Source organism: Lissotriton helveticus, chromosome 2_1 (genome assembly GCF_964261635.1).
Source record: "Lissotriton helveticus chromosome 2_1, aLisHel1.1, whole genome shotgun sequence".
Classification (NCBI taxonomy): Eukaryota; Metazoa; Chordata; class Amphibia; order Caudata; family Salamandridae; genus Lissotriton; species Lissotriton helveticus.
Window position 1 is genome coordinate 1,190,252,865 of NC_136059.1, and position 27,132 is coordinate 1,190,279,996.

General features: G+C 49.1%; 1 protein-coding gene across 1 annotated transcript; it reads right to left on the reverse strand.

Annotated features, from left to right (window-relative positions):
- Nucleotides 1-3,133: 3,133 nt before the first annotated feature.
- On the reverse strand, nt 3,134-17,690 carry LOC144819669 (uncharacterized). The gene is made up of 2 exons (XM_078677473.1): nt 16,964-17,690; nt 3,134-4,128 (listed from the first exon to the last, which is right to left on the reverse strand). The coding sequence occupies exons 1-2, from the start codon at nt 17,340-17,342 to the stop codon at nt 3,260-3,262; spliced, it is 1,248 nt and encodes a 415-aa protein (XP_078533599.1). The 5' UTR covers nt 17,343-17,690; the 3' UTR covers nt 3,134-3,259.
- Between the last annotated feature and the right edge of the window lie 9,442 nt (nt 17,691-27,132).

Sequence of the window (27,132 nt, forward strand, 5' to 3'; positions counted from 1 at the left end):
TGTTATATTTAAAAAATATGTTTGTTAAATTTATAGCATTTTTTTTAATTTTTACATGCTGTCTATATGAACCAAGGGAGTGTGAGAAGATGACTGCCACAAATTATGAGACCCTTTCCTGTGAAGGTAGCTGGTGGAACGTCACAGCCATCTTTCAGTGGTGTGCTACAAGAAGCTCTTTCTTCAACAATGACACATATCAACAGCTTCAGCCATTTTCCACAAAATTAGGATTTTGCCAATGTGAAGGAGATTTGTAAGCTTTTGGGTCGCGTACCACACATGTGGTTGGAGCAATTGATGGCACGCATATTGCCTTGGTGGCAACACATAACACAAAAAAAGTCTATTACAATTGAAATAACTTCCATTCAATCAATGTACAGGTTGTGTGCTGACCAGATTTGCACATCACAAGCCTGTGTCCATTTTCCAGACACAACACAGGATTCCTTTGTACAATGGACCAGCACCATACCCCTGCAAATGTCACAACTTGGACCCGAGATGGCCTGGCTTGCTGTTAAGTAAAATCTTTCAATATATTGTTTAGTTAATTTCAAGTTTAATGATTAAAAATAGTATTAAATATTTTGGCTCACTTTTTTTCAAATAGGAGACTCAGATTATCATAACTGACCGTGGTTGTTAGCATCGCTGAGCTGCGCTCCCGATGCCGACCGTAGGCACATGCTTTAGAGGGTTGGAGCCCAACTTTCCAAAGGTTTTAGAACGCAGTACATACCACCTTGCACAAGGTCACAGAGCTGCGGGACATAAACTTGTGGGAGGCATTCTCTTTAGTTGTGCTCAGATGCAAAAAATCAACAAAAAGTACATACCTGATTTGCAGCACTGGCACTACTCCTCGCCAAACACCCACTTATACTCCACTGGTGTTGTCCTACCACTCCTCCAATAACAGCATGGCACGGGCAAAGCGCAAATGGAGCACAGCGGAGAAAGATGGTCTCCATTATGAGGAGGTACGTGGTGGGTGCATGTAGCCCATCCTCTCTCAATGGGCCACCCTTCTCATGCATTTTCAACAGGAGACAGGGTAACATGAACTTCCTCCATGAATCTGCCTTGAGTCTCTCCTGTCCCCTGATACCCAGATATCACCTTCCCAACTGGGATTGCGCGAATTACCTTTTGTACATGCTCTACGCTAACCCATCCCTACGTCACCCCACTGACCCACAGGATAGCACAGTTTGTCCCAGAAGCCATCCTGGCCTATCCCTTCAATCTCTACTACTACTCATGGACCCTTCCCCCCACCCTAGATTTAACTCCCTAGTTTAACCCCAGTGTATGCATTGTGGCACCCACAGTTGTTGGCACTCGCTGCATAAAGGGAACCTTTTATACTCTTATACCATCAGATATTTTTCATTGCAATCCTCTTGCATCTATGCAGACAAAACAAAATTGTACTTGCTGCTCAATGTTATCAACATCAATAAACAACTGTTGCATGCTAAGCTAATGTAACTTATATTGTAAAATCCAATAAAACAGTTGTTTACATATCATTTCAAAAAAAGGTTATTAGCCCTTCTGAAAAATCCAACAACGCCAGGGGAAGTCTGCTTCAATGATGCCCATGGAACAAGATAGAGGCCAGTGAAGAGGGTTTTTGGGATCCTAAAGGCCAGATTTTGATGTCTGGATAAGACTGTTGGAGCCCTCCTTTACTCCCCTGATTAGGTGTACAAAATCACCATGCATGCTGCTGCATGTTACATAACTTAGCCTTGTAACAGAACATCCCATGCATTGCAGAGGAAGGATACAATGATGAGCTGTGAGGTGATGATGTTGAAATGCCTAATGAAGATGATAGTGGTGAAGAGGAAGGAATAGACATATGTCAAGATGTTATTGACAACATCTTACCGAGCATAAGTATATCTTTACATCTTATTACATTCAATTTTAAACCAACTTGTAATCAATCAAATCAGTATAACATCTATGCTAGCCATTTTTTAGAAAGAACAAGTTAAAGAAAATCCAGGCCAAAGATGTTTGTTGATCTAAATGTAGACACATTAACTACTATTTTTGTTTGCATTGTATATCTCTGACTGTTTACAGAAAGTGTGTCCTCAAAATTATTCATTTGTAATGTGTCTATTTTATAAAGTAATAAAAACAAAAATCCTTTTAATTTGTTTTAGGTTCCTTCACTAGGTTATCTTCATTTGGACATTTCTAAGTTGTGATATTTGCGAGTATATGCTGCTGTTGCGAAGTACAAAGGGAACAGGGGTCGATCCTGTGAAAGACACACACGCTTTGAATGTACAAATCTCATACGAAGATAACTTGCACAGTGATTAAATTGAAGTTTGAAAATTTGCATTGAACTTGTTTTCTGTTGAATGTTGCCACCAAGTCAATATGTGCTGTTTGAATTGCTCTAACCACATGTGGTAGTGACCCAAAGCATACAAATCTCCCTTCACTTTGGCAAAATCCTCATTTTACGTTGTGTTTGAAGCTGTTGTGTCTCATCATTGAAGAAAGAACTTCTTGTAACACACCACTGAAAGTTGGTTGTGACAATCCACCAGATACTTCAATGGTTTATTGGAATGATCCTGTGGCCACAAAATGGAGTACTGCCATTATTTTCACTATTTGTGTTATTGATGTGGGATTCATATTGTGAGGCAGAAGATCTGACTCCTGCTGATGACATAAATCATTTATAGTTTGTCTATTTAATAAGAATTTTATAATTATGTCCCGTTATTTTATGGTGACAGGGCCTGGAACTGTAAATGAAAACAGCATGAAATATTTGGATTATGTATGTGTTTTAATGTATTTGAAAATATGGAAAAATATTAATTATACAAATTAATAAATGTTATCTGATTAGACATCTTTGGATTTTTTTTAAATGTAAAAAGCATTATCTACATGTAAATTATTTATGATTTAACAATCTTTTTTAGCTATAACGTTTGTTAATGTATGATGAAACAAAAACAATTGAACAAATTAAGAAAGAAATACAAAACCAGTCCTTGAATTTGTAATTTTTGATTTTATTCAACAAAACAAAATTGAAAGAAACAAGATTAACAAACAAAAAATAAAAGAAGTCAATCATGGTGAGTGAAACTATTATTGAAGGGCCAAAATTGATTGAAATCCAATGTACAAAATACAACTGGCAGAAAAAAATATTAAAATGTCCAGAAAATAGTCCACAGAGTGAATGCTAGTCACACACTGAAGGACATTAGGTTCTGCGTCTCTTCGTGGTGTTGATGGTGGAGGTCTTGCGATCCTCTCCTGCTGGTCCAGATGAACGTTCCCTCCTGAGGGAGACTGGTGGATTCACAGTTGTGGGGATTGGTGGATTCACAGTAGCAGGGACTGAGGTGGATACAGATGTTTCCTCTTGTGGCAGGGCATCCCTTTCTGTGGCAGATGTAGTAGGCCCATATGTTGTTGGACCACATACAGGGGACGATGTTGCTGGAAAAGCCCTGCACATATGAGTAAAACAATCATGTATTACCCCAGTCAGGGATCCCAAACTAGAGTTGAAAGTTTCCATCTGAACATTGTGCTCCCTTTGCAACTGCTTCATTTCCCGGAGCTCTGTAAGCACTTGGCCCATCCTGTCTTGGAACTGGTTGAGAGAATTCAAGACTTGGTCAATGGTGTTCTGGGTGACAATGAACCCAGTGGCCTCACTTTGCTGGCCCACAGATTCCCTCCCATGAACCCTACCCCCAGTACCCTGTGCCCGTGACCCAATATGCCCCATCTCGCTGGGTCCTTGCTGAACTGGAGGTGGTGGTGGTGTTGGATCGGCAGCAGCCAGGACTGGGGGACACAAGAATGGCGTAATGTTCCTTTGGACATAGGAATTGGAGATATCCAGAGGCTGAGGTGTGGTAACAGCTGGGGTCGGAGATGTAGGTGTGGGCAGAGGGAGACTCACTGGAGCTGTCTGCCCAGGCGAACCAGATGGAACAGCCTGCTCCTCGTCGTCCTGACAAGCTGAAGTGGATTCCTCACTGAAGGCTTGCTCCTGGTCTGGAGTGGAGGTATCATCAGTAGCAGTGGCAGATGGTTGCCCACGAACTCTGGGAGTTGGACCTAATATAAATGTAAAAAAATAACATTTGTAAAAGTCTGGATTATACAACAAATGAGTTTGAAGCAAAAAAATGAAGCAACCTAAAAGAGAAACGAAAATAAAAATAAAAATTATACCTTTCAGTAGTATTATTCTAAGCATAAAGAACACTACAAATTACACACACTACTACTTCAAAAAAGCAGGTAAAAGGATGTCCTAAAATGAAACTTTTTTTAAAGTATACACAAAATAAACCAAACATTCAACACAACACAGTAGAGAGGAGTAATGTGAAATAACCCTTTCCAAGGCCTCACTGGCTAAAATTCTCAAAATTAAACAACTTAGAAGGATGAATAGCATCAGTCATCATATAAATATTGCAAAGTACATTTATTTTGAAAAATATATATATTCAGCATATAAAATACAATACATTAAAAAGCATTTGCAATGCAATAGGTCTCGCATTAGGAAAGTGTAAGCTATTGGTATTGTAAATGACAATTTTTTTAATATGTGTTGGCTTTGAAAATATATAAATTAATAGCATTGTTATTCACAAAGCCAATAGCTTACACTTTCCTAATGCGAGTCCTATTGGCTATGGCAATTCTTGTTGGTAGCAATCAAGGACAGTGCTGTTGTGGTGCTGAGTGATGATGTGGTTGGGCTGCGTTATGTGGTGGTGTATTAGAGTGATGTGGTGGTGTATTAGAGTGATGTTGTGGTGTCCCCAAGTGATGTGGTGGTGTCCCCGAGTGATGTGGTGGTGTCCCAATGATGTGGGGGTGTCCCGAGTGATGTGGGGGTGTCCCCGAGTGATGTGGTGGTGTTCCCGAGAGATGTGGTGGTGTCCCTGAGTGATGCGGTGGTGTCCCCGAGTGATGTGGTGGTGTTCCTGAGTGATGTGGTGGTGTCCCTGAGTGATGTGGTGGTGTTCCTGAGTGATATGGAGGTGTCCCAGAGTGATGTGGTGGTGTCCCAGAGTGATGTGGTGGTGTCCCTGAGTGATGTGGTGGTGTCCCCGAGTGATGTGGTGGTGTCCCCGAGTAATGTGGTGGTGTCCCCGAGTGATGTGGTGGTGTTACTGAGTGATGTGGTGGTTTCCCTGAGTGATGTGGTGGTGTCCCTGAGTGGTGCCCCTGAGTGCTGTGGTGGTGTCCCTGAGTGATGTGGTAGTGACCCTGAGTGATGTGGTGGTGTCCCTGAGTGATGTGGAGGTGCCCCTGAGTGATGTGGTGGTGTCCCTGAGTGATATGGTGGTGTCCCTGAGTGATGTGGTGGTGCCCCTGAGTGATGTGGTGGTGCCCCTGAGTGATGTGGTGGTGTCCCCGAGTGATGTGGTGGTGTCCCCGAGTGATGTTGGTGTGTCCCCGAGTGATGTGGTGGTGTCCCTGAGTGATGTGGTGGTGTCCCCGAGTGATGTGGTGGTGTCACTGAGCGATGTGGTGGTGCCCCTGAGTGAAGTTGTGGTGTCCCTGAGTGATGTGGTGGTGTTCCTCAGTGATGTGGTGGTGTTCCTCAGTGATGTGGAGGTGTCCCTGAGTGATGTGGTGGTGTCCCTGAGTGATGTGGTGGTGTCCCTGAGTGATGTGGTGGTGTTCCTCAGTGATGTTCCTCAGTGATGTGGTGGTGTTCCTGAGTGATGTGGTGGTGTCCCTGAGTGATGTGGTGGTGTCCCTGAGTGATGTGGTGGTGCCCCTGAGTGATGTGGTGGTGTTCCCGAGTGATGTGCTGGTGTCCCCGAGTGATGTGGTGGTGTCCCCGAGTGATGTGGTGGTGTCCCCGAGTGATGTGGTGATGTACCCGAGTGATGTGGTGGTGTCCCCGAATGATGTGGTGGTGTCCCCGAATGATGTGGTGCTGTCCCCGAGTGATGTGGTGCTGTCCCCGAGTGATGTGGAGGTGTCCTCGAGTGATGTGGTGGTGTTCCTGAGTGAAGTGGTGGTGTCCCTGAGTGAAGTGGTGGTGTCCCTGAGTGATGTGGTGGTGCCCCTGAGTGATGTGGTGGTGTCCCAGAGTGATGTGGTGGTGTCCCAGAGTGATGTGGTGGTGTCCCTGAGTGATGTGGTGGTGTCCCCGAGTGATGTGGTGGTGTCCCCGAGTAATGTGGTGGTGTCCCCGAGTGATGTGGTGGTGTTACTGAGTGATGTGGTGGTTTCCCTGAGTGATGTGGTGGTGTCCCTGAGTGGTGCCCCTGAGTGCTGTGGTGGTGTCCCTGAGTGATGTGGTAGTGACCCTGAGTGATGTGGTGGTGTCCCCGAGTGATGTGGTGGTGTCCCCGAGTGATGTGGTGGTGTCCCTGAGTGATGTGGTGGTGTCCCCGAGTGATGTGGTGGTGTCACTGAGCGATGTGGTGGTGCCCCTGAGTGAAGTTGTGGTGTCCCTGAGTGATGTGGTGGTGTTCCTCAGTGATGTGGTGGTGTTCCACAGTGATGTGGAGGTGTCCCTGAGTGATGTGGTGGTGTCCCTGAGTGATGTGGTGGTGTTCCTCAGTGATGTTCCTCAGTGATGTGGTGGTGTTCCTGAGTGATGTGGTGGTGTCCCTGAGTGATGTGGTGGTGTCCCTGAGTGATGTGGTGGTGCCCCTGAGTGATGTAGTGGTGTCTCTGTGTGATGTGGTGGTGTTCCTGAGTGATGTGGTGTGTGAGGGTGAGGGTGTGTGGGGGTGTGAGGGTGAGAGGGTTGTGATGGTGAGGGGTGTGAGGGTGTGAGGGTGGGTGATGGTGGGTGAGGGTGTGAGGGTGAGTGAGGGTGTGTGAGGGTGACGGGGTGAGAGTGTGTGAGGGTGAAGGTGTGTGAAGGTGTGAGGTTGTGAGGGTGAGTGAGGGTGTGTGGGGGTGTGAGGGGGTGAGGGTGAGAGGGATGTGAGGGTGAGGGGGTGAGGGTGTGAGGGTTAGTGAGGGTGTGCGGGGGTGAGTGGGTGAGTGGGTGAGGGTGAGTGAGGGTGAGAGGGTTGTGAGGGTGAGGGGGTGAGGGGGTGGGTGTGAGGGTGAGTGAGAGTGGGTGGCGGTGTGAGGGTGTGTGAGGGTGAGAGGGTGTGAGGGTGATGAGGTGTGAGGGTGAGGGTCCGAAGTAAATGGTGGCAGGGCAGACATCATAAGACAGAGAGAAGAGACTGAGGGGAGATGGAGGGGAGAGGGGGGAGTGAGGAGAGAGGGGAGTGAAGAGAGAAGGGAGTGAGGAGAGAGGGGAAAGAGAGGGAGGGGAGAGAGGGATTGGAGAGTGAGGAGAGGGGAGAGTGAAAAGAGGGGAGATGGAGGAGAGGGGAGATGGAGGGGAGAGAGGGAAGAGCGAGGAGAGAGGGATTGGAGAGAGGGAGGGGGGAGTGATGAGAGAGGGGGGAGCGGAGAGTGAGGGGAGAGGAAGGAGAGAGGGAAGAGGGGAGGGGAGAGTGGGAGGGGAGAGTGGGGAGGGGAGGGGAGAGAGGAGAGGGAAGGGAGGGAAAGGTAGAGAGGGAGGGGAGTGAGGAGAGGGTAGAGAGGAGAGTGAGGAGAGAGAGGAGAGTGAGGAGAGAGAGGAGAGTGAGTAGAGAGGGGAGAGTGAGAGGGGAGGGGAGAGTGGGGAGAGAGGGGAGAGAGGAGAAAAGGGAGAGAGGGTAGAGAGGAGGGTGAGAGAGGAGAGAGAGGGGGAGAGGAGGTAGGGAGGGAAGAGGGGAGACAGAGGAGGGAGGAAAAGAGAGTGAGGGAAAGAGATTGAGGGGGATGCTGAGTAAGAGTGAGAGTAAGAGTGAGATGTGAGAAGAAGCTAGGGGCAGAGAGCTGATTCAGAGTTAGACAACTAAAGGTAGGTTCGCAGCGATGCGTAAATGAGATGTTAAGAGAGGAAAGTGCAGTGGTGCACTGAGCTGTATTGAAATAGAGCGTACAGACGGACTGCGCTCCTTATAAAAGAATAAGAGAGCAGGCAGGCAAAACAGACGTAAAATGCTTTCTTCAAACACAGAATCATGCCTGTTAATTAGATCAGTTTAACTTGCATATCAATTAGTTTAAATTTGGAAACAACTGCTAAGTGTCTGTGTGTTTGCTAAAAGGCTAAAAAACACTCCCAACATGTTTTACTTGCCCCTATCTAAAAACCAGGACAGGCGCAAGTATTTCCTTTTTTTTGGGTTCCCTGGGCAGAAGTAGAAAATGCTGCAGCAGCCGTTCGAAATCTGTAGGCCTGGTCACCTTACCATCTTATCGACTTCAGCAGCATGAAATACCATGAAGGCACGTTTGTGATTTGAGTACAATTTTTTATAAAAAAATATCACACACAACAGGACGCATTTGTACACTGTAAAGAAGCGCGCCAAAGAAGCATTTGTGATAGTGTGACTCTTTTCAATAAATTTTTTAAAAGGGCTGATAGGAGCGGACTGTGGAATCTGCCTTCGTTTTCAAGGACTTGTTGCCGGCTGTAGGTGTTGAGAAGGAGCAGATTGAATGATGAGATTGCAGGTTAGACAATTGAAACTTTTTGGACCTGAGGGACGTGAGCTGTTTCTAACTATTTTATGCTGCAGGTACGTGAGCAGAGGGACATGAAGATGTGTTTTACTGGTGGCAGGAGCAGCACAAATGGTGGGAGCGGTGCATTTGAAAGAGTGTGAGTAGCCAGTAAAAACGTGAAGTTGTGGAGGAGGGGGTCATGTTGGGAGAGCGTTATCCTAACAACATTAAAGTTCTGAAAGTAAAAGGAGATCTCCAAGTGAAGGAGCACAATCGTAACACGAAGTGAAATATCTCTTAATTCGGATGAAGTCTGAGCTCTCTGTGGTTGTGGTGGTGGAGGGGGAGGGGCAGTTGTGAGAGGCACCATGAGCCATGACGAAAGGCAGAAAAACAAGAAGGGAAGAATAGGGGAGAGTAAGGGTGACGAGACGGACGGGGAGCAGCAGCCTTTGATGTGCCGGCCGGCCGTGGGCAGTGAATAATTAGGGGAGGAGAAATGCCAGAGCGCACGCTGGGGGAGCTTGTGGGAGGGAGGCTGGTGGTTTTGATGCGTGCACGCGCTTTTTTCACGGGCACAGCATCAAATCGCCCGTTTGGTTGAGCTCTCGTTAAGCCCCAATATGTCTCGACATCTGCAATGCGCAAGCGCATTGGCAGAGGTCGAGCCCTAAAAATGTTAAGTCAACAAACTTTGAATGGTGAAACAAATACCATCAATTCAAGAAAATACCAACAACTTTCCAAATAGAGCATAAAATAGAGATTGGTGAATATATAACACTTTAACATGTGTGAAAATATGTTAGAAAAGAGAGAATGACCAAAATGAGATTGCAGTTTTTTTAACAAGGCACCATGGTAGCTCTAGTCATTTCAATTCAACATTACCAACGCCTTCAACATTGTAAGTAAAACATCTCTAGTAAAACAATATGCAGTAAAAAAAGAACATTAATTTACAATATAAAACTGTTGGACAGGCCTCGTGGCCAGGCTGTCCCCTCCCCGCATGGCGGGTCGCGGACCCCTGCTCCTCCTGCTCCCCGGACAAGAACCACCCCCGCAGCCCGCCGGGGCAACCTCCGGCCCTTCCCCGACGGAACTCTGGCTCCTGAACACCACCGTATCGGCTGGCCCGGGTCCTTTCCAGAACCCCTGTCCCCGGCCCAGCCGCCATTTTGGACACTACTCGACCAGGCCTCGTGGCCTCGGGTCGACCTCGGCCTCGGGCCCAGCCAGGCCCCAACATCGAGGCACCACCATCCACCCCGGGGGTAAAGAGACCACTTGGCAGGTCAATGGGAGAAGGAGTGTCAACGGCTCCCCTCCGCCAGGTGTCGATCGCCCCAGCCTCCCTGGGCGCTGGCTCCACCCCCCTGCTGGGTGTCTGGACTCCCTCATCCCGGACCCCCCGACCTCCAAGTGCGAGGGTCCGGACATCAAAGGGCGCCAGGCCTATAACTGGGGCAGCTCCAGAGCAGGAAGGGAGTTGTATCCAGGAGTCGAGAGACACTGAGACGAACTCATCTTGAAGGCCTGCTGGCGCTGCCGCGGCTCATCCTTTCGTGAACCATCTTGACGGCCTGCTGGCGCTGCCGCGGCTCATCCTTTCGTGAACCATCTTGAAGGCCTGCTGGCGCTGCCGCGGCTCATCCTTTCGTGAACCGTCTTGAAGGCCTGCTGGCGCTGCCGCGGCTCATCCTTTCGTGAACCATCCCGAAGGCCTGCTGGCGCTGCCGCGGACCCTACTTGCGAACCATCAGCTCGAGGATTGTGAGCTCCACACCTGCTACCCCCGTACCTGTCCGGTACTGAGACTGTCCCGCTACCCTTCCCCCCAAAGAGACTAGAATTGACAGGACCCTCGTATCCTGGTCCTGCTGTACCGTCAATTACCTTGCTCTTAAGATATATAAAAGTGTGAAGAACTCGACCCTGTGTGGTGTCTATCTGTGGGGGGGAAGTTACCTGTCTGTACGATTACCGGGGAGGACCCTCACCGGAGGCCTCTCCCCCCTGTACTCGGCCGACCCTCCGGGTCCCCGTCTAACATTGGTGGCAGCGGTGGGATCCGAGCCGACGCATAATCGTACAGAGAGTAACTCACCCCACGACACACAGCAACCATGACGACAAAGGAGAGTGGAACAACGGAAAAATTTCAGATGGAAAAGCTGGAAGAATACAGCCACAAAGAACTAAAGCAATTTTGCATAGAGCTGGGCATTGCTACCACGGGACTGAGCACGAAAGATGACCTCAAGCACGCCTTAGAAGCTTGGGTGGAGACAGAAACATCCCCACCCCAAAATCAAAGCCTCGAGACCACCGAAACAAGTACCACCCCTGCAGACGAAAGAAGATCGGGCCTCTCGTCCGAAGAGGGCCGAGAACGGGAGAAAAGCCGGCTCCACGAATTGGAGCTGGCTCGACTCCGCTTAGATGGAGAACTCAAATTGGCAGAGCAAAAAAATAACACTCGAACACTAACGGCTCAGGGAAGAACGAGAAGAGAAAAAGAGCCAGAGGGAGCTGGAAGAAAAAAGACTAGCATACGAGCATGAGCGCAACTTGAAGGAGCTAGAAATTCGACGGCAGAACAAAGACCTCGGCGTCTCCGGGCACCCGAGCCCCACTGCTCCGACGGACCCAAAGGTCCACATCCCCAAGGACGTCGTCCGGGAATACTACCGGAACGATGATATCCAGCAATGGTTTAAAGCCTACGAGGTAGCAATGACCTCCCACCGAATTCCACGGAGCGACTGGGGAGCCGGGCTATGGGGTAAATTCGTTAACGAAGGAAGAGACGCCCTGCTGCAACTCCCCGACCACCAGATGACATCCTACGACCACATGAAGGCCGCCCTCCTCACTCGCTATGGGCTCACGCCCGAGATGTACCGGCAGAGATTTCGGGACTGCAAACGGATCCCTGGTACAACTTGGGTGGAGTATGTGAACTTTTTTAGCCGAGCCTTTGATGGATGGATCAAGGGCAGCCAGGTCACCACCTACGAGCAATTATTTAACCTGATTGTATGGGAGCACCTCTCCAATAATTGATTTGTCGAACTAAGACAGCACCTCCTTGATAGTAAACTGACCGAACCTCGGAAACTCGCCATCGAAGCAGACCGATGGGAAAGCACCCGAGTCCCTCGAAACTGGCCCAGCGAGCAAAACAGAGCCTCCCAAGGGCCCCACCGGCCACGGGGAGGAGGAGGAGGCCAGGGTCGGGGCCGGGACACCGTCACAGTGCCCTCCACTAGCAACCCCCCGCCCCCGGCCGGAAGAGGTAGCCCTCCAACGCGACCAGGTTTCCGCGCCAACGTTACCTGCCACAAATGCCAGCGACCCGGCCACTACGCCAATGATCCCAACTGCCCGAAAAATCAGAGTCCCATGAACCGCCAGATCACCGCCGCCGCTCTGGGAGAAGAGCTAGGCCAAGAAGACGCCGAAGAGTACGAGCCGTACCAGCCCGAGTGGGAACCAGCTGCCATGTCCCTGGTCTGTCTAGGAGAGAGGGACATGGTCCCGCGGGCGCCCATCCCCGCCAACACGCAGAAATACAGCCAGTGGGTCACAATCAATGGACGCCGGGCGGAAGCCCTCCGTGACACAGGGGCCAGTGTGACCGCAGTCCGCTGCCACCTGGTGACCCCTGACCAGATCCTACCAAATGTACTTTGTCCAGTGCGGTCGGCAGACAACTCCGAAAGCCTGTGCCAGATGGCCCGCATCCTCTTCGAGTGGGGGGGGGGTGTCCGGCATGCTAAAAGTAACTGTCCGCGACGATGCCCCGGTGGACTGCCTTCTGGGGAACGACCTCGAAAGCTCCCCCTGGTCAGCCGTTGAACGGAGGGAGCACCTGGGGATGCTTGGTCTCCCTGAATGGGTCTGCGTAACGACCCGATCCATGGCCGCCCGTGCCATCCCCAGCCAAGAGGAACCAGAGTGGCCCGAGCCTCCCCCACCGATTGTCACCGAAGAAACCACCCCTGAGCCTGGTCCTCCGGGGTCCGACAACGAAGAACGGGATCAGCCCGAAGACCTCCCGGAGCTGGCCCAGTGGCGCCAAGAAGGTGGCCCCACTCAGGAACAGTTCCGCCAGGAACAAAGAGCGTGTCCCTCCCTCGAGGGCCTCCGACAACAAGCCATAGCCCAGAGCGCAGGGGATACATCGGGGGCCCACTGGATCTACTGGGACAACGAGCTGCTCTACAGTGAGCAAAAGATCGCCGAACTTGGAGCCAGCCGGGTGCTGGTGGTCCCCCTCCGATTCAGAAACGTCCTATTGAACTTGGCACACGATGTGCCTCTTGCCGGGCACCTGGGGCAGGACAAGACGTACAGCCGCCTGGTGACCCACTTCTACTGGCCGAAGATGCGGAACGATGTAGCGAACCACTGCCGGGCCTGCCCCACCTGCCAGGCCAGCGGGAAAAGCGGTCGAAAACTGAAGGTCCCCCTGCAACCCTTTCCCATCGTCACCACCCCCTTTGAGCGGGTGGGAATAGACATTGTGGGGCCCCTGGAGCCCCGGACAGCACAGGGACACCGGTTCATCCTTGTCCTGGTGGACCATGCCACCCGCTATCCCGAGGCCATACCTCTCCGGACCGTGACGGCGCCCGTGGTGGGCCGAGCCCTGATGGGGATCTTCTCGCGGGTGGGCTTCCCCCGAGAAGTCGGTAGTGACAGGGGCACGAACTTTATCTCCAAGTACATGAAGTCCCTATGGCAACAGTGCGGGGTCACCTACAAATTCACGACCCCCTATCACCCGCAAGGGAACGGACTAGTAGAATGATTTAACCGCACCCTCAAAGGGATGATCATGGGCCTGGAAGAACCCTTACGTCGCCAATGGGACGTGCTGCTCCCGTGCCTCCTGTTCGCTTACAGGGAGGTCCCCCAGAAATCCCTGGGCTTCAGTCCGTTCGAACTCTTGTATGGACACCCCGTCCGGGGCCCCCTCAGCCTAGTCAAAGAAGGATGGGAGGTGGCCCCTCAGAAGACTCCCCCTGATGTGTACAAGTACCTCTTGACTCTCCGTAACCAGACCCGGCGGTTCAGGGAACTCGCCAAAGCCAACCTCGAAGCCAGCCAAGAGGACATGAAGCGCTGGTATGATCAGAATGCCTCATCCATCGAGTTCGAGCCGGGACAACAGGTCTGGGTGATGTCCCCGGTTGAACCTTGCGCCCTCCAGGACAAATGGACAGGACCCTTCAAAGTGGTGGAGCGCAAGGGCCCCGTCACCTACCTGGTGGACCTGGAGTCCCCCCGAAACCCCCTGCGGGTCCTCCACGCCAACAGACTCAAGCCCCACTTTGTACGCTCTGAACTTAGCCTCCTGATGGCTACCGACAGTGGGGCTGAAGAAGACTCCGAGCCCCTCCCCGACCTCCTGAAAACGCTCGAGAAAGACGGCTCCGTGGAGGGAGTCCACCTCTCCGAGGCCCTGTCCCCAGCACAACGCCAAGACTGCAGAGAACTGCTTCTACAGTTTGCCGACCTGTTCTCCCTCATCCCTGGGGTCACCCCCTGGTGCCTCCACGACGTTGACACCGGGGATAGCCCCCTATCCGACACAGGGCGTACAGGGTGCCTGATCGAGTACGCGCCTGCATCCAGTCGGAAGTCTCCAAGATGCTAGCTCTGGGAGTGATCGAGCCGTCCGACAGCCCCTGGGCCAGCCCCGTCGTGTTGGTCCCCAAGGCCGCCGCCCCGGGCGTCGCCCCCGAGCTCAGGTTCTGTGTAGACTATCGGGGTCTGAACGCCGTCACCAGGACCGACGCTCACCCCCTTCCCCGGGCAGATGAGCTGATCGACCGCATGGGGGCCGCCCGCTACCTGAGCATCTTCGATTTAACAGCGGGATATTGGCAGATCGGCCTCACTCCAGGTGCCCAGTAGCGTTCAGCCTTCTCCACCCCGGACGGCCACTACCACTTCAAGGTGATGCCATTCGGAATGAAAAACGCACCCGCCACCTTCCAGAGACTCGTGAACAAAGTCTTGGCGGGTCTGGAGGAATTCAGCGCCGCCTATTTGGACGATATTGCTGTGTACAGCCGCCACTGGGCAGAACACCTCCACCACCTCCGGGAGGTCCTGAACGCCCTCCGGCAGGCCGGGCTAACCATCAAGGCCAGCAAGTGCCAGATCGGCCAAGGGTCCGTGACCTACCTGGGACACCAGGTGGGAAGTGGCCTGGTGGCCCCCCTCCAGCTCAAGATTGCCACCATCCAAGCCTGGGAGCCCCCGGTCACCCAGACAGAGGTCCGAGCCTTCCTGGGGCTCACCGGGTACTACCGGCGCTTCGTAAAAGACTATGGCAGCATTGTAGGGCCACTCACAGAACTCACATCCAAAAAGAACCCCCAGAAAGTCAACTGGACGCCGGAATGTCAGACGGCCTTTGAGAACCTGAAGTCCGCCATGTGCACCGCCCCCGTACTCCAAGCCCCCGACTACAGCCGGGAATTCATAGTGCAGACGGACGCCTCCGATCATGGCATAGGGGCCGTCCTCTCCCAACTCAACACCGAGGGGGTCGATCAGCCAGTGGTCTTCATCAGCCGACGCCTGCTGGCCCGAGAACAGCGCTGGAGCACCATCGAGCGGGAGGCCTTCGCCGTAGTATGGGCCCTCAAGAAGCTCCAGCCCTATCTCTTCGGTACCCACTTCTGGGTACAAACAGACCACCGACCCCTGCAATGGCTGATGCAGATGCGGGGAGAAAACCCGAAGCTGTTGCGGTGGTTCATCTCCCTGCAGGGAATGGACTTCACTGTGGAGCACCGCCCAGGCCAAGATCACGCCAACGCAGACGGCCTGTCCCGCTTCTTCCGCCTCGGCGAGGAGAGTACCCAAGAGGATGGCTGACTCTCCCTGCCTTCAGCTGGGGGGGACGCATGTTGGACAGGCCTCGTGGCCAGGCTGTCCCCTCCCCGCATGGCGGGTCGCGGACCCCTGCTCCTCCTGCTCCCCGGACAAGAACCACCCCCGCAGCCCGCCGGGGCAACCTCCGGCCCTTCCCCGACGGAACTCTGGCTCCTGAACACCACCGTATCGGCTGGCCCGGGTCCTTTCCAGAACCCCTGTCCCCGGCCCAGCCGCCATTTTGGACACTACTCGACCAGGCCTCGTGGCCTCGGGTCGACCTCGGCCTCGGGCCCAGCCAGGCCCCGACATCGAGGCACCACCATCCACCCCGGGGGTAAAGAGACCACTTGGCAGGTCAATGGGAGAAGGAGTGTCAACGGCTCCCCTCCGCCAGGTGTCGATCGCCCCAGCCTCCCTGGGCGCTGGCTCCACCCCCCTGCTGGGTGTCTGGACTCCCTCATCCCGGACCCCCCGACCTCCAAGTGCGAGGGTCCGGACATCAAAGGGCGCCAGGCCTATAACTGGGGCAGCTCCAGAGCAGGAAGGGAGTTGTATCCTGGAGTCGAGAGAAACCGAGACAAACTCATCTTGAAGGCCTGCTGGCGCTGCCGCGGCTCATCCTTTCGTGAACCATCTTGACGGCCTGCTGGCGCTGCCGCGGCTCATCCTTTCGTGAACCATCTTGACGGCCTGCTGGCGCTGCCGCGGCTCATCCTTTCGTGAACCATCTTGAAGGCCTGCTGGCGCTGCCGCGGCTCATCCTTTCGTGAACCGTCTTGAAGGCCTGCTGGCGCTGCCGCGGCTCATCCTTTCGTGAACCATCCCGAAGGCCTGCTGGCGCTGCCGCGGCCCCTACTTGCGAACCATCAGCTCGAGGATTGTGAGCTCCACACCTGCTACCCCCGTACCTGTCCGGTACTGAGACTGTCCCGCTACCCTTCCCCCCAAAGAGACTAGAATTGACAGGACCCTCGTATCCTGGTCCTGCTGTACCGTCAATTACCTTGCTCTTAAGATATATAAATGTGTGAAGAACTCGTCCCTGTGTGGTGTCTATCTGTGGGGGGGAAGTTACCTGTCTGTACGATTACCGGGGAGGACCCTCACCGGAGGCCTCTCCCCCCTGTACTCGGCCGACCCTCCGGGTCCCCGTCTAACAAAAACACACATTTGAAATATGTTTTTAGATGAAAAAACACTAGCACCATAACATCATGCAAAATGTAATAGAGATTTACACCTGTAATCGTAAACATAACTAAATACATTCTAACAAACAAGGCAAAAAAAATGAAAAAAATGAAAAAACCCTCACATAATGACAACACATATTAATAAGTAGTAAAACAAGAGAAGCAACAATGCTACAAATGTTCTAAAAGAAATAAACAAATAATAAATTATATATAGGTGTATACGTTTAAAAAAAGGTGCAAAACACATTAGCAACAGCTAAACGAAAAGCAAAACCACATTTAAGTTTAGTGATGCATTCAAAACTATAACTTACCAGTCTCCACTCCACCAGGGATTCCTGTCAAGTCTTCAAAATGTTGGATCTGCAAGACCTTCTCCTCCCAGGGAAATAGTTGTAAGGGGGGTCTGGGAGAACCACCACCAGTCCTCTGGGCCTCCAGGTGACGCTTGGAGGCCAGGGAACACACTCTCCTCCGTAAGTCATTCCACCTCTTCCTAATTTCCTCATGTGTCCGCAGATTGCTTGCTACAGCATTCACTCTGCCAACTATTCTGGCCCACATTTGCCTTTTCTCAGCTATAGTTGTATTGTGTACTTGGGCTCCAAACAATCGTGGCTCTACTCTAATAATTTCATCCACCATGACTGACAATTCTCTGTCTGTAAAACGGGGATTTCTTCTCCCCGCCATTATTGAAAAATAAACAAATGAACGTAATAACCCACAAGATAATACATAAAAAAAGACTAATAGAACAAGAAACAGAGAAAGCAAAAAAAAAGACCTCACTTCACTGAAAAAGTACTCAGGAACAATATTCTGCTGCAGTGGAAAGCCAAAGGATCATGGCTTGAAATAGAATGTGTTTTAATAAAGAAACACTAAAAAAGTGTCCAGCCAATCACCACAGTGTACTATGCAGGTGAAAACAATTAGTCAAAACACATCAGGTGTGTGATACCAGCATCCATCCAAAAGCCACGGGACTAGCACAACGGAACCCCTCCAGACAGCAATCTCCTGATAGGACAATGCCTGTGGGTACTTGTAAACACCCCTGAGGGACGGGAGACACCCCCAGCTCTAAACCATGCCCTGAATTTGCACCGTCATCCTCACCTCCCTCCCTTAATGAATACTTAAAAAGCAGCGAGCACAGTGCAGTGGTCGCACCTCTCCTGATTTTGGTGCATTCCGCGGTGTGTTGAACACCAATAAGTAATTTATTGCCAGCGGTGTTTCTCGCCAGGCCTGAACGCCAGAGACAGCAGCGTACCTGCCTCTCTGACATCACGGGCGGGGAGGCGCCGGTGTTCTGAGAAGCATTGTACCCCCATGTGGCTATGTCCCCCCTACGTCACGGGGTGCAGAAAATCTCAGCACCGAGCTATTCGCCGTCGCTCCCCCATGGCGCTTTGTACCCCCTACGTCATGGGGGAGGAGCGGTTCGCGTGCTTCAGTGTAGCAAATCTCAACACCGAGGTATTCGCCGTCGCTCCTCCATGGCGCTTTGTACCCTCTACGCCATGGGGGAGGAGCGGTTCTCGCGCTTCAGTGTACTAGAAGAATTTGCGAAATTTTTTGCTACGCCATTTGCTTTTTTTGGTTATTTAGGGCGGGCGGCCCCCGCGCGGTGTACTCCGCAGAGTTTTGCCTACATTGACAGAGCGGCCCCTTTGACTAGGTTTTACTCCCCGATGGCATGGTACTTTTTCCCGGTTATTTGAAGCTTCGAGTTTTATAACAGTGCGGTCCCTCCGGCCATGTTTGCCTTCCCTCGATGGCCACGGTGGAGTTAAAATACAATAATAAGAAGCGGCGTACTGGTGGTGTTGCGCCTTTTTCAGCTGCAGTCTGTGGCTGGCTCGGTGCACGAGGCTTCATGGCGCAGTGAGACAAAAAGGCAGGCGCGCATCTCTTTGATTCAAGCAAGCTTTAATAGCTTAGTTGGTAGAGCGTTCGACTGCAGAGCTAGAGGACCCTGGTTCAATCCCGGGTGTCGGCATAGTTGCAACTTGTACTTTTTTAAATTTTTTATTTATGTATTTAGTTATTTATGAGTTTTTATATAGCGCGGACTTTACCCGAAGGTGTCAGAGTGCTTCACAAGAGGACCGTCAATGATACAAGAGGAAACAATTGGAAATGAGCAAATAAAAATAAAAAACCTTAAATTACATGATCAAAACTGACAATAGTGAGCAACGAAAAGACTTGAGGTACCAATCGTTACATTTCAGGAGAATAAAGTGATATGTGTGCAGGTTACAAAAGCATACAATGTACAAGTAGAGGTATAATTCTGCAATAAATCGCAGACACTCCAGCACAACAACAAACTTTACGTAGGCAATGGTGGCAATGGTGGCACTGGTGCAAGTATCTAAAGCAAACAAAATGTGAGAGGTAGCAAACTGTGTGTTACAAGAGAAAAATGACATGTGCAAGTTACAAAAGGCTACCGTCACAGGTACAAGGATAATACAGGAAAAATGGTAAACATTCAAACTACCAGAACAGGTAGGATTTCTGCTCCCCGTGGTGCTTTATGTACCTCCTAACTCCAAAGGGAGCTTATACAGGCCTGTTCAAGTTGTTTGTTGTGCCTTGGCTAGGGCTCGGCTGGGGTTGTTGGGGAGCAGGTAGGATTTCTGCTCCCCGTGGTGCTTTATGTACCCCCTAACTCCAAAAGGGAGCTTATACAGGCCTGTTCAAGTTGTTTGTTGTGCCTTGGCTAGGGCTCGGCTGGGGTTGTTGGGGAGCAGGTAGGATTTCTGCTCCCCGTGGTGCTTTATGTACCCCCTAACTCCAAAAGGGAGCTTATACAGGCCTGTTCAAGTTGTTTGTTGTGCCTTGGCTAGGGCTCGGCTGGGGTTGTTGGGGAGCAGGTAGGATTTCTGCTCCCCGTGGTGCTTTATGTACCTCCTAACTCCAAAAGGGAGCTTATACAGGCCTGTTCAAGTTGTTTGTTGTCCCTTGGCTAGGGCTCGGCTGGGGTTGTTTGGGAGCAGGTAGGATTTCTGCTCCCCGTGGTGCTTTATGTACCCCCTAACTCCAAAGGGAGCTTATACAGGCCTGTTCAAGTTGTTTGTTGTGCCTTGGCTAGGGCTCGGCTGGGGTTGTTGGGGAGCAGGTAGGATTTCTGCTCCCCGTGGTGCTTTATGTACCCCCTAACTCCAAAAGGGAGCTTATACAGGCCTGTTCAAGTTGTTTGTTGTGCCTTGGCTAGGGCTCGGCTGGGGTTGTTTGGGAGCAGGTAGGATTTCTGCTCCCCGTGGTGCTTTATGTACCCCCTAACTCCAAAGGGAGCTTATACAGGCCTGTTCAAGTTGTTTGTTGTGCCTTGGCTAGGGCTCGGCTGGGGTTGTTGGGGAGCAGGTAGGATTTCTGCTCCCCGTGGTGCTTTATGTACCCCCTAACTCCAAAAGGGAGCTTATACAGGCCTGTTCAAGTTGTTTGTTGTGCCTTGGCTAGGGCTCGGCTGGGGTTGTTGGGGAGCAGGTAGGATTTCTGCTCCCCGTGGTGCTTTATGTACCCCCTAACTCCAAAAGGGAGCTTATACAGGCCTGTTCAAGTTGTTTGTTGTGCCTTGGCTAGGGCTCGGCTGGGGTTGTTGGGGAGCAGGTAGGATTTCTGCTCCCCGTGGTGCTTTATGTACCTCCTAACTCCAAAGGGAGCTTATACAGGCCTGTTCAAGTTGTTTGTTGTGCCTTGTCTAGGGCTCGGCTGGGGTTGTTGGGGAGCAGGTAGGATTTCTGCTCCCCGTGGTGCTTTATGTACCTCCTAACTCCAAAGGGAGCTTATACAGGCCTGTTCAAGTTGTTTGTTGTGCCTTGGCTAGGGCTCGGCTGGGGTTGTTGGGGAGCAGGTAGGATTTCTGCTCCCCGTGGTGCTTTATGTACCCCCTAACTCCAAAAGGGAGCTTATACAGGCCTGTTCAAGTTGTTTGTTGTGCCTTGGCTAGGGCTCGGCTGGGGTTGTTGGGGAGCAGGTAGGATTTCTGCTCCCCGTGGTGCTTTATGTACCTCCTAACTCCAAAGGGAGCTTATACAGGCCTGTTCAAGTTGTTTGTTGTGCCTTGTCTAGGGCTCGGCTGGGGTTGTTGGGGAGCAGGTAGGATTTCTGCTCCCCGTGGTGCTTTATGTACCTCCTAACTCCAAAGGGAGCTTATACAGGCCTGTTCAAGTTGTTTGTTGTGCCTTGGCTAGGGCTCGGCTGGGGTTGTTGGGGAGCAGGTAGGATTTCTGCTCCCCGTGGTGCTTTATGTACCCCCTAACTCCAAAAGGGAGCTTATACAGGCCTGTTCAAGTTGTTTGTTGTGCCTTGGCTAGGGCTCGGCTGGGGTTGTTGGGGAGCAGGTAGGATTTCTGCTCCCCGTGGTGCTTTATGTACCCCCTAACTCCAAAAGGGAGCTTATACAGGCCTGTTCAAGTTGTTTGTTGTGCCTTGGCTAGGGCTCGGCTGGGGTTGTTGGGGAGCAGGTAGGATTTCTGCTCCCCGTGGTGCTTTATGTACCTCCTAACTCCAAAGGGAGCTTATACAGGCCTGTTCAAGTTGTTTGTTGTGCCTTGGCTAGGGCTCGGCTGGGGTTGTTGGGGAGCAGGTAGGATTTCTGCTCCCCGTGGTGCTTTATGTACCCCCTAACTCCAAAAGGGAGCTTATACAGGCCTGTTCAAGTTGTTTGTTGTGCCTTGGCTAGGGCTCGGCTGGGGTTGTTGGGGAGCAGGTAGGATTTCTGCTCCCCGTGGTGCTTTATGTACCTCCTAACTCCAAAGGGAGCTTATACAGGCCTGTTCAAGTTGTTTGTTGTGCCTTGTCTAGGGCTCGGCTGGGGTTGTTGGGGAGCAGGTAGGATTTCTGCTCCCCGTGGTGCTTTATGTACCTCCTAACTCCAAAGGGAGCTTATACAGGCCTGTTCAAGTTGTTTGTTGTGCCTTGGCTAGGGCTCGGCTGGGGTTGTTGGGGAGCAGGTAGGATTTCTGCTCCCCGTGGTGCTTGTGGTTTATGTTGAGTTGATTGTTTTTTTGTTCTCTGCAGTTCTCTGTACTTTCAAACTTAAATTGGAGCTCATACAGGCTGTTTATATTTTGGCATTGTCCGTTGATAGTGTTGCTGCCCAACCTCTGCTGCTCCTCAAACATTGCGACTTATAGTTTGTGCACTTACATTTACTTGCAGTACTACATTGTTATCCCCCAGTGTGCTTGGCTTTTATGACATTCTACCGTTGTTTATTTGGGAACACCGCATTGTCATAGATCTTTCGCACGTGCCATTGCAATTTGTTTATTTTGTGGCAGTTGTACTTTAGTATACCTCTTCATCCGATTAATCACATTCTGTAGAAGATCGTCTTACCTATTTAAGCACTTTGGCTCTTTATTGTGTTTCATGTAGGACATAGGCTCTTCCATGCTTTACTCATAGTTCCGAACACACCCGGATATATGGGTTAATATGCTTTACCCATTTACATCCATTTTTCAACAACCTACAAAATGTTTGTGTAACATACAGTGACAGTGTCTGGTTGCTTTTGTGTGACATATTCCACATTAGTAGGTAGGATACAGATTAAGTGACTGACTCTTCACCACCCAAAAATCTTACATGTTGTTCTTGCCACCTCTTTTTAAAAAATGTATGCATTTATGTGTTATTTGTAATGACAGGTTTGTAGTAGGCTTATGTCTGTTATACTTGTAATCTAATGAATATTCTTGCCTATTTGTATGGAGCCCTTGTGTAATCTAAATTACTCTGGCTAGTGTTTTAATTGCAGTTATTGTTCATGCTGTGACTATAACCGAGATACCCTTAGTACAGAATGTTAATGACTACTAAGAAAGTACTCCATTGAATTTCTAGACTTAACGTCTTACTTGTCCAGTGTTTTCTCCTCACAGTCCAAATTAGTTTAATTCTATTGTCGTTGCCCTCTCAGTGTATGTTGCATCCACCACTTCATAATCATTAGTAGACAACAACTTGTGCGTACCCATTATTATAATCCCTCAAATGGCCATTCTTCTTGTTTTTCTTTCGGTTATCGTGCAAATTGTACTTTCTACACCTCAATCACCATTATTGATAAAAAACAAGAAGGATGTGATGATGCTTCATTTGCTATCTCTGCATGCCATATTAATCACAAAATTATTAAAGTAGTTTCTTTTCACCTTTCTGCAATGTTCTTTATTTGCAATCTGCTTGTACGTTTCACAACAATTGAATGCACCATCTCCATGCATATTGCGTACCAAAAAGATCATAAAGACAAAATATTTTTTTTTAATTATTCTTTATTTCATTTCTTTTAATAATTTCCACATGTACCAATTACATTCATTTAATAATAGCATAATAAATAATCATTTTACATCATACATCACAAACACAAACATTACAGTAAAGAATTGTTTAGAATGTATCAAGTCACAATCCATTCCAAATTAGCAATTCCAACGGTAAAATTCAAAAATCCAAATCTGTACTTCACAACAAAATTTGTGGGCCCACAAATAAGTAATACTATTTTTAACAATTCGGAAAACATCTGTTTACTTTTAATTTGAGAATATGATGTCTCCAAACACTGAAAAAACAGAGCAGGTAAAAATACTTTCAATGTTTAACATTGGTTAATTACTGTCATCTTTTCTTAGTACTGCTATATGTTACATATGTTACATATGTTAAACAGTCACTTACACAGTAAGTATCTCTTTTGCATGTTCGGCTGTACATTACCATGGTCGCTGTGTCAAGATATTTTTTCAAGGGTATATTTTCTTTTCTTTGCATCAATTTATAGATGGTTGTAATTGAATTATGAACAATTTAATATTCTTCGATGTATATGTTAGTGAATGAAACTTGGACACTTTGTAAGTGTAACAATAAAAAAAATTCTCATTTGCTAAGGCCTAAATCACACGTAAGGGCCGCTGGGGGCATTCTGTAAAAAAAAAGCATGGGTTCATCCAAAAATAAAAAGCACTTTCACTTCAAAATTGCATTCGAGGTACTGGAGTCTACAGCGGTAGCCATGGCCGTTGCAAATGTGTTATGCAGTTTCTTACTGTTAGCTACCTCTCTCAATTTGATAGTTCAATACGTTTAGTCCTTATGACTCAAGCATTAAAGGTAATCTAGTCAAGTGTACCTATTAATTTAAATGAAAAGTAAATAATGTTTTTAAGACCCACCTTCCTATAATATACATGAACCTTACTTGAAATTTGAAACTATTCTTTCTCTAAAGAATACTCGCGTTCATTGAAATAAAGTACCCAATTATAAAATTTGTCGCTTACCATAAATCCTTTTTATGGTTAAAGGCACACATCAGTAGCATTACATTCGTATTAGTGGAGATCTGTGTATTTATATTCTAATTACCACGGAGCAATTAAAAATAATTACATTGTCTGTCTTCTCTGCCATACTACATTGTCACTTTAAATGACATTAAAGACCTACATTGCCGTCTATAACAATTTGAATACAACCATAATGACTGAATGTGCAAGTAAAATATATTTTTTAAAATGCATGTCATAAATATAGTGTAGTGTTGCATATTGGATACTTCAAGCAGAAGGTGAATATCTGACAGGTCGACTGACAAGGATCACCAACCCATCCGCCTAGATTTCTTAATGAACCTCAATTGAAAGAACATTATTATGTAATGTTATGGACAGGTCAGTACTTGTGAGGTGTGCATAAAATGTGTAATGATTATAATTACTGATAGTGTAAAGATAGTTCCAACTAACCATACATTCAGAGCATGTTCATATGAACACTCGGCAATAAGTACTCACATTTTGCAAATCATATAAATCTTTTTCATTAAAAACTGGATGTACATGCTGGATACTATCAGTTTAAAGTCAATCCACCTGTGCTTCAAAACTACATCACGAGTGTTTACAAACTCAACACCATTAATAACAGCACATCTTGGGAGAAAACATATGAGACATTAGACAACACTACAAGAAACTCGGAGCAAAACGGGAGTAAGCAGGTCTCTACATTTTTCAAGGTGAACAAAAAGAAGCATAGTTTTAAGAAGACAATAAGATAATCGCCAAGGTCAAGCATCTAGTGGCCTAAAAGGCCCACCCCTCACTCCAAAAAGCCCTTATCATCTAACCACGGTTGATGTTAGAGAAGAATTGAAAAGATTGATGTTTAGTTTTTTAAATTGGAAGAGATCGACGCAAATTAAAAAGTATTATACATCAAGGAGACAGTACATGTTGAAAGTTGACCATCATCATGTTCTCACACACCAATATTTAAATGTCTTGTGACCGTACAAGCCATAAAAGAACAGTGACTCGTTGCGGCATATCTTGAATTCAGACAACACAAGTACAGGCCCAGGAGGGGCCCGTACTTAGGAAATCAGACAAGTACAGGCCCAGGATGGGGCCCGTACTTAGGAAATCAGACAAGTACAGGCCCAGGAGGGGCCCGTACTTAGGAAATCAGACAAGTACAGGCCCAGGAGGGGCCCGTACTTAGGAAATCAGACAAGTACAGGCCCAGGAGGGGCCCGTACTTAAGAAATCAGACAAATACAGGCCCAGGAGGGGCCCGTACTCTTGAATTCAGACAACACAAGTACAGGCCCAAGAGGGGCCCGTACTTAGGAAATCAGAGAAGTACAAGCCAAGGAGGGGCCCGTACTCTTGAATTCAGACACCACAAGTACAGGCCCAGGAGGGGCCCGTACTTAGGAAATCAGACAAGTACAGGCCCAGGAGGGGCCCGTACTTTGGAAGATAGCATGTATCGATTTATGGGAATCATATTACTAATTGCCCAATTTAAACACGATGGAACTGCAGAAGAACATCAATATAGAGCATGTACTTTTGAAATCAGACAAGACAAGTACAGGCCCAGGAGGGGCCCGTACTTAGGAAATCAGACCAGAAAAGTACAGGCCCAGGAGGGGCCCGTACTTAGGAAATCAGACAAGTAGGGGCCCGTACTTTGGAAATCATACAAGAAAAGTACAGGCCCAGAAGGGGCCCGTACTTAGGAAAACAGACCTGAAAAGTACAGGCCCAGAAGGGGCCCGTACTTAGGAAAACAGACCTGAAAAGTACAGGCCCAGAAGGGACCCGTACTTAGGAAAGCAGACCAGAAAAGTACAGGCCCAGAAGGAACCCGTACTTAGGAAATCAGACAAGAACCCATACTATTCAAATGCTGGCCTCAAGTTGTCCAAAATGATCATGATTTCTGTGACTGCCTTAGCTGTGCTTGGTAATGGAAAACAAGCCGGTGAACAATTGGTTATCAGCACAACGAGTACTGACACCAGTTAAAAAAAATGAAGACATAATGTGTCCTGTTTGGTTTGTAACCTCACTACACAGATATGTTGCTTTTGAGCAAGCAAAATCCAAGTAAGACTAAATACTTCCATTAAACAGATAGTAGTGTTGAGTATCGACAGGAAAAACACTTTTCACAAAAGGATCTTGAGTTTGAATTGAAAGAATAGAATGAATAGACAAACACATCTCTGACTGAGTTGGAAAAGTAAAAATCTTTCCTTCTATCCTGTTTTCCAAAAATTGATAAAACGCTAGTCTCAAGTTGTCCGAAATGATCATGAAGTTTGTGACAGCCTCAGCTGTGCTTGGCAATGGAGTTGCAAAGCTGTGCTGTGTCAGACAAGAAAAGTACAGGCCCAGGAGGGGCCCGTACTTAGGAAATCAGACAAGTACAGGCCCAGGAGGGGCCCGTACTTAGGAAATCAGACAAGTACAGGCCCAGGAGGGCCCGTACTTAGGAAATCAGACAAGTACAGGCCCAGGAGGGGCCCGTAGTTAGGAAATCAGACAAGTACAGGCCCAGGAGGGCCCGTACTTAGGAAATCAGACAAGTACAGGCCCAGGAGGGGCCCGTACTTAGGAAATCAGACAAGTACAGGCCCAGGAGGGGCCCGTACTTAGGAAATCAGACAAGTACAGGCCCAGGAGGGGCCCGTACTTAGGAAATCAGACAAGTACAGGCCCAGGAGGGCCCGTACTTAGGAAATCAGACAAGTACAGGCCCAGGAGGGGCCCGTACTTAGGAAATCAGACAAGTACAGGCCCAGGAGGGGCCCGTACTTAGGAAATCAGACAAGTACAGGCCCAGGAGGGGCCCGTACTTAGGAAATCAGACAAGTACAGGCCCAGGAGGGGCCCGTACTTAAGAAATCAGACAAGTACAGGCCCAGGAGGGGCCCGTACTTAAGAAATCAGACAAGTACAGGCCCAGGAGGGGCCCATACTCTTGAATAAGAAAAAAAAAAAAAACATTTTCAAGTCAAGAAGCAATGGAGCAGAACGATGGTGAGTCTGCAGATATGAAGGAGTATGGACAGGTCAGTACTTGTGAGGAGCTTTGGGAATTGAATCCAGACAACGCAAGTACAGGCCCAGGAGGGGCCCGTACTTAGGAAATC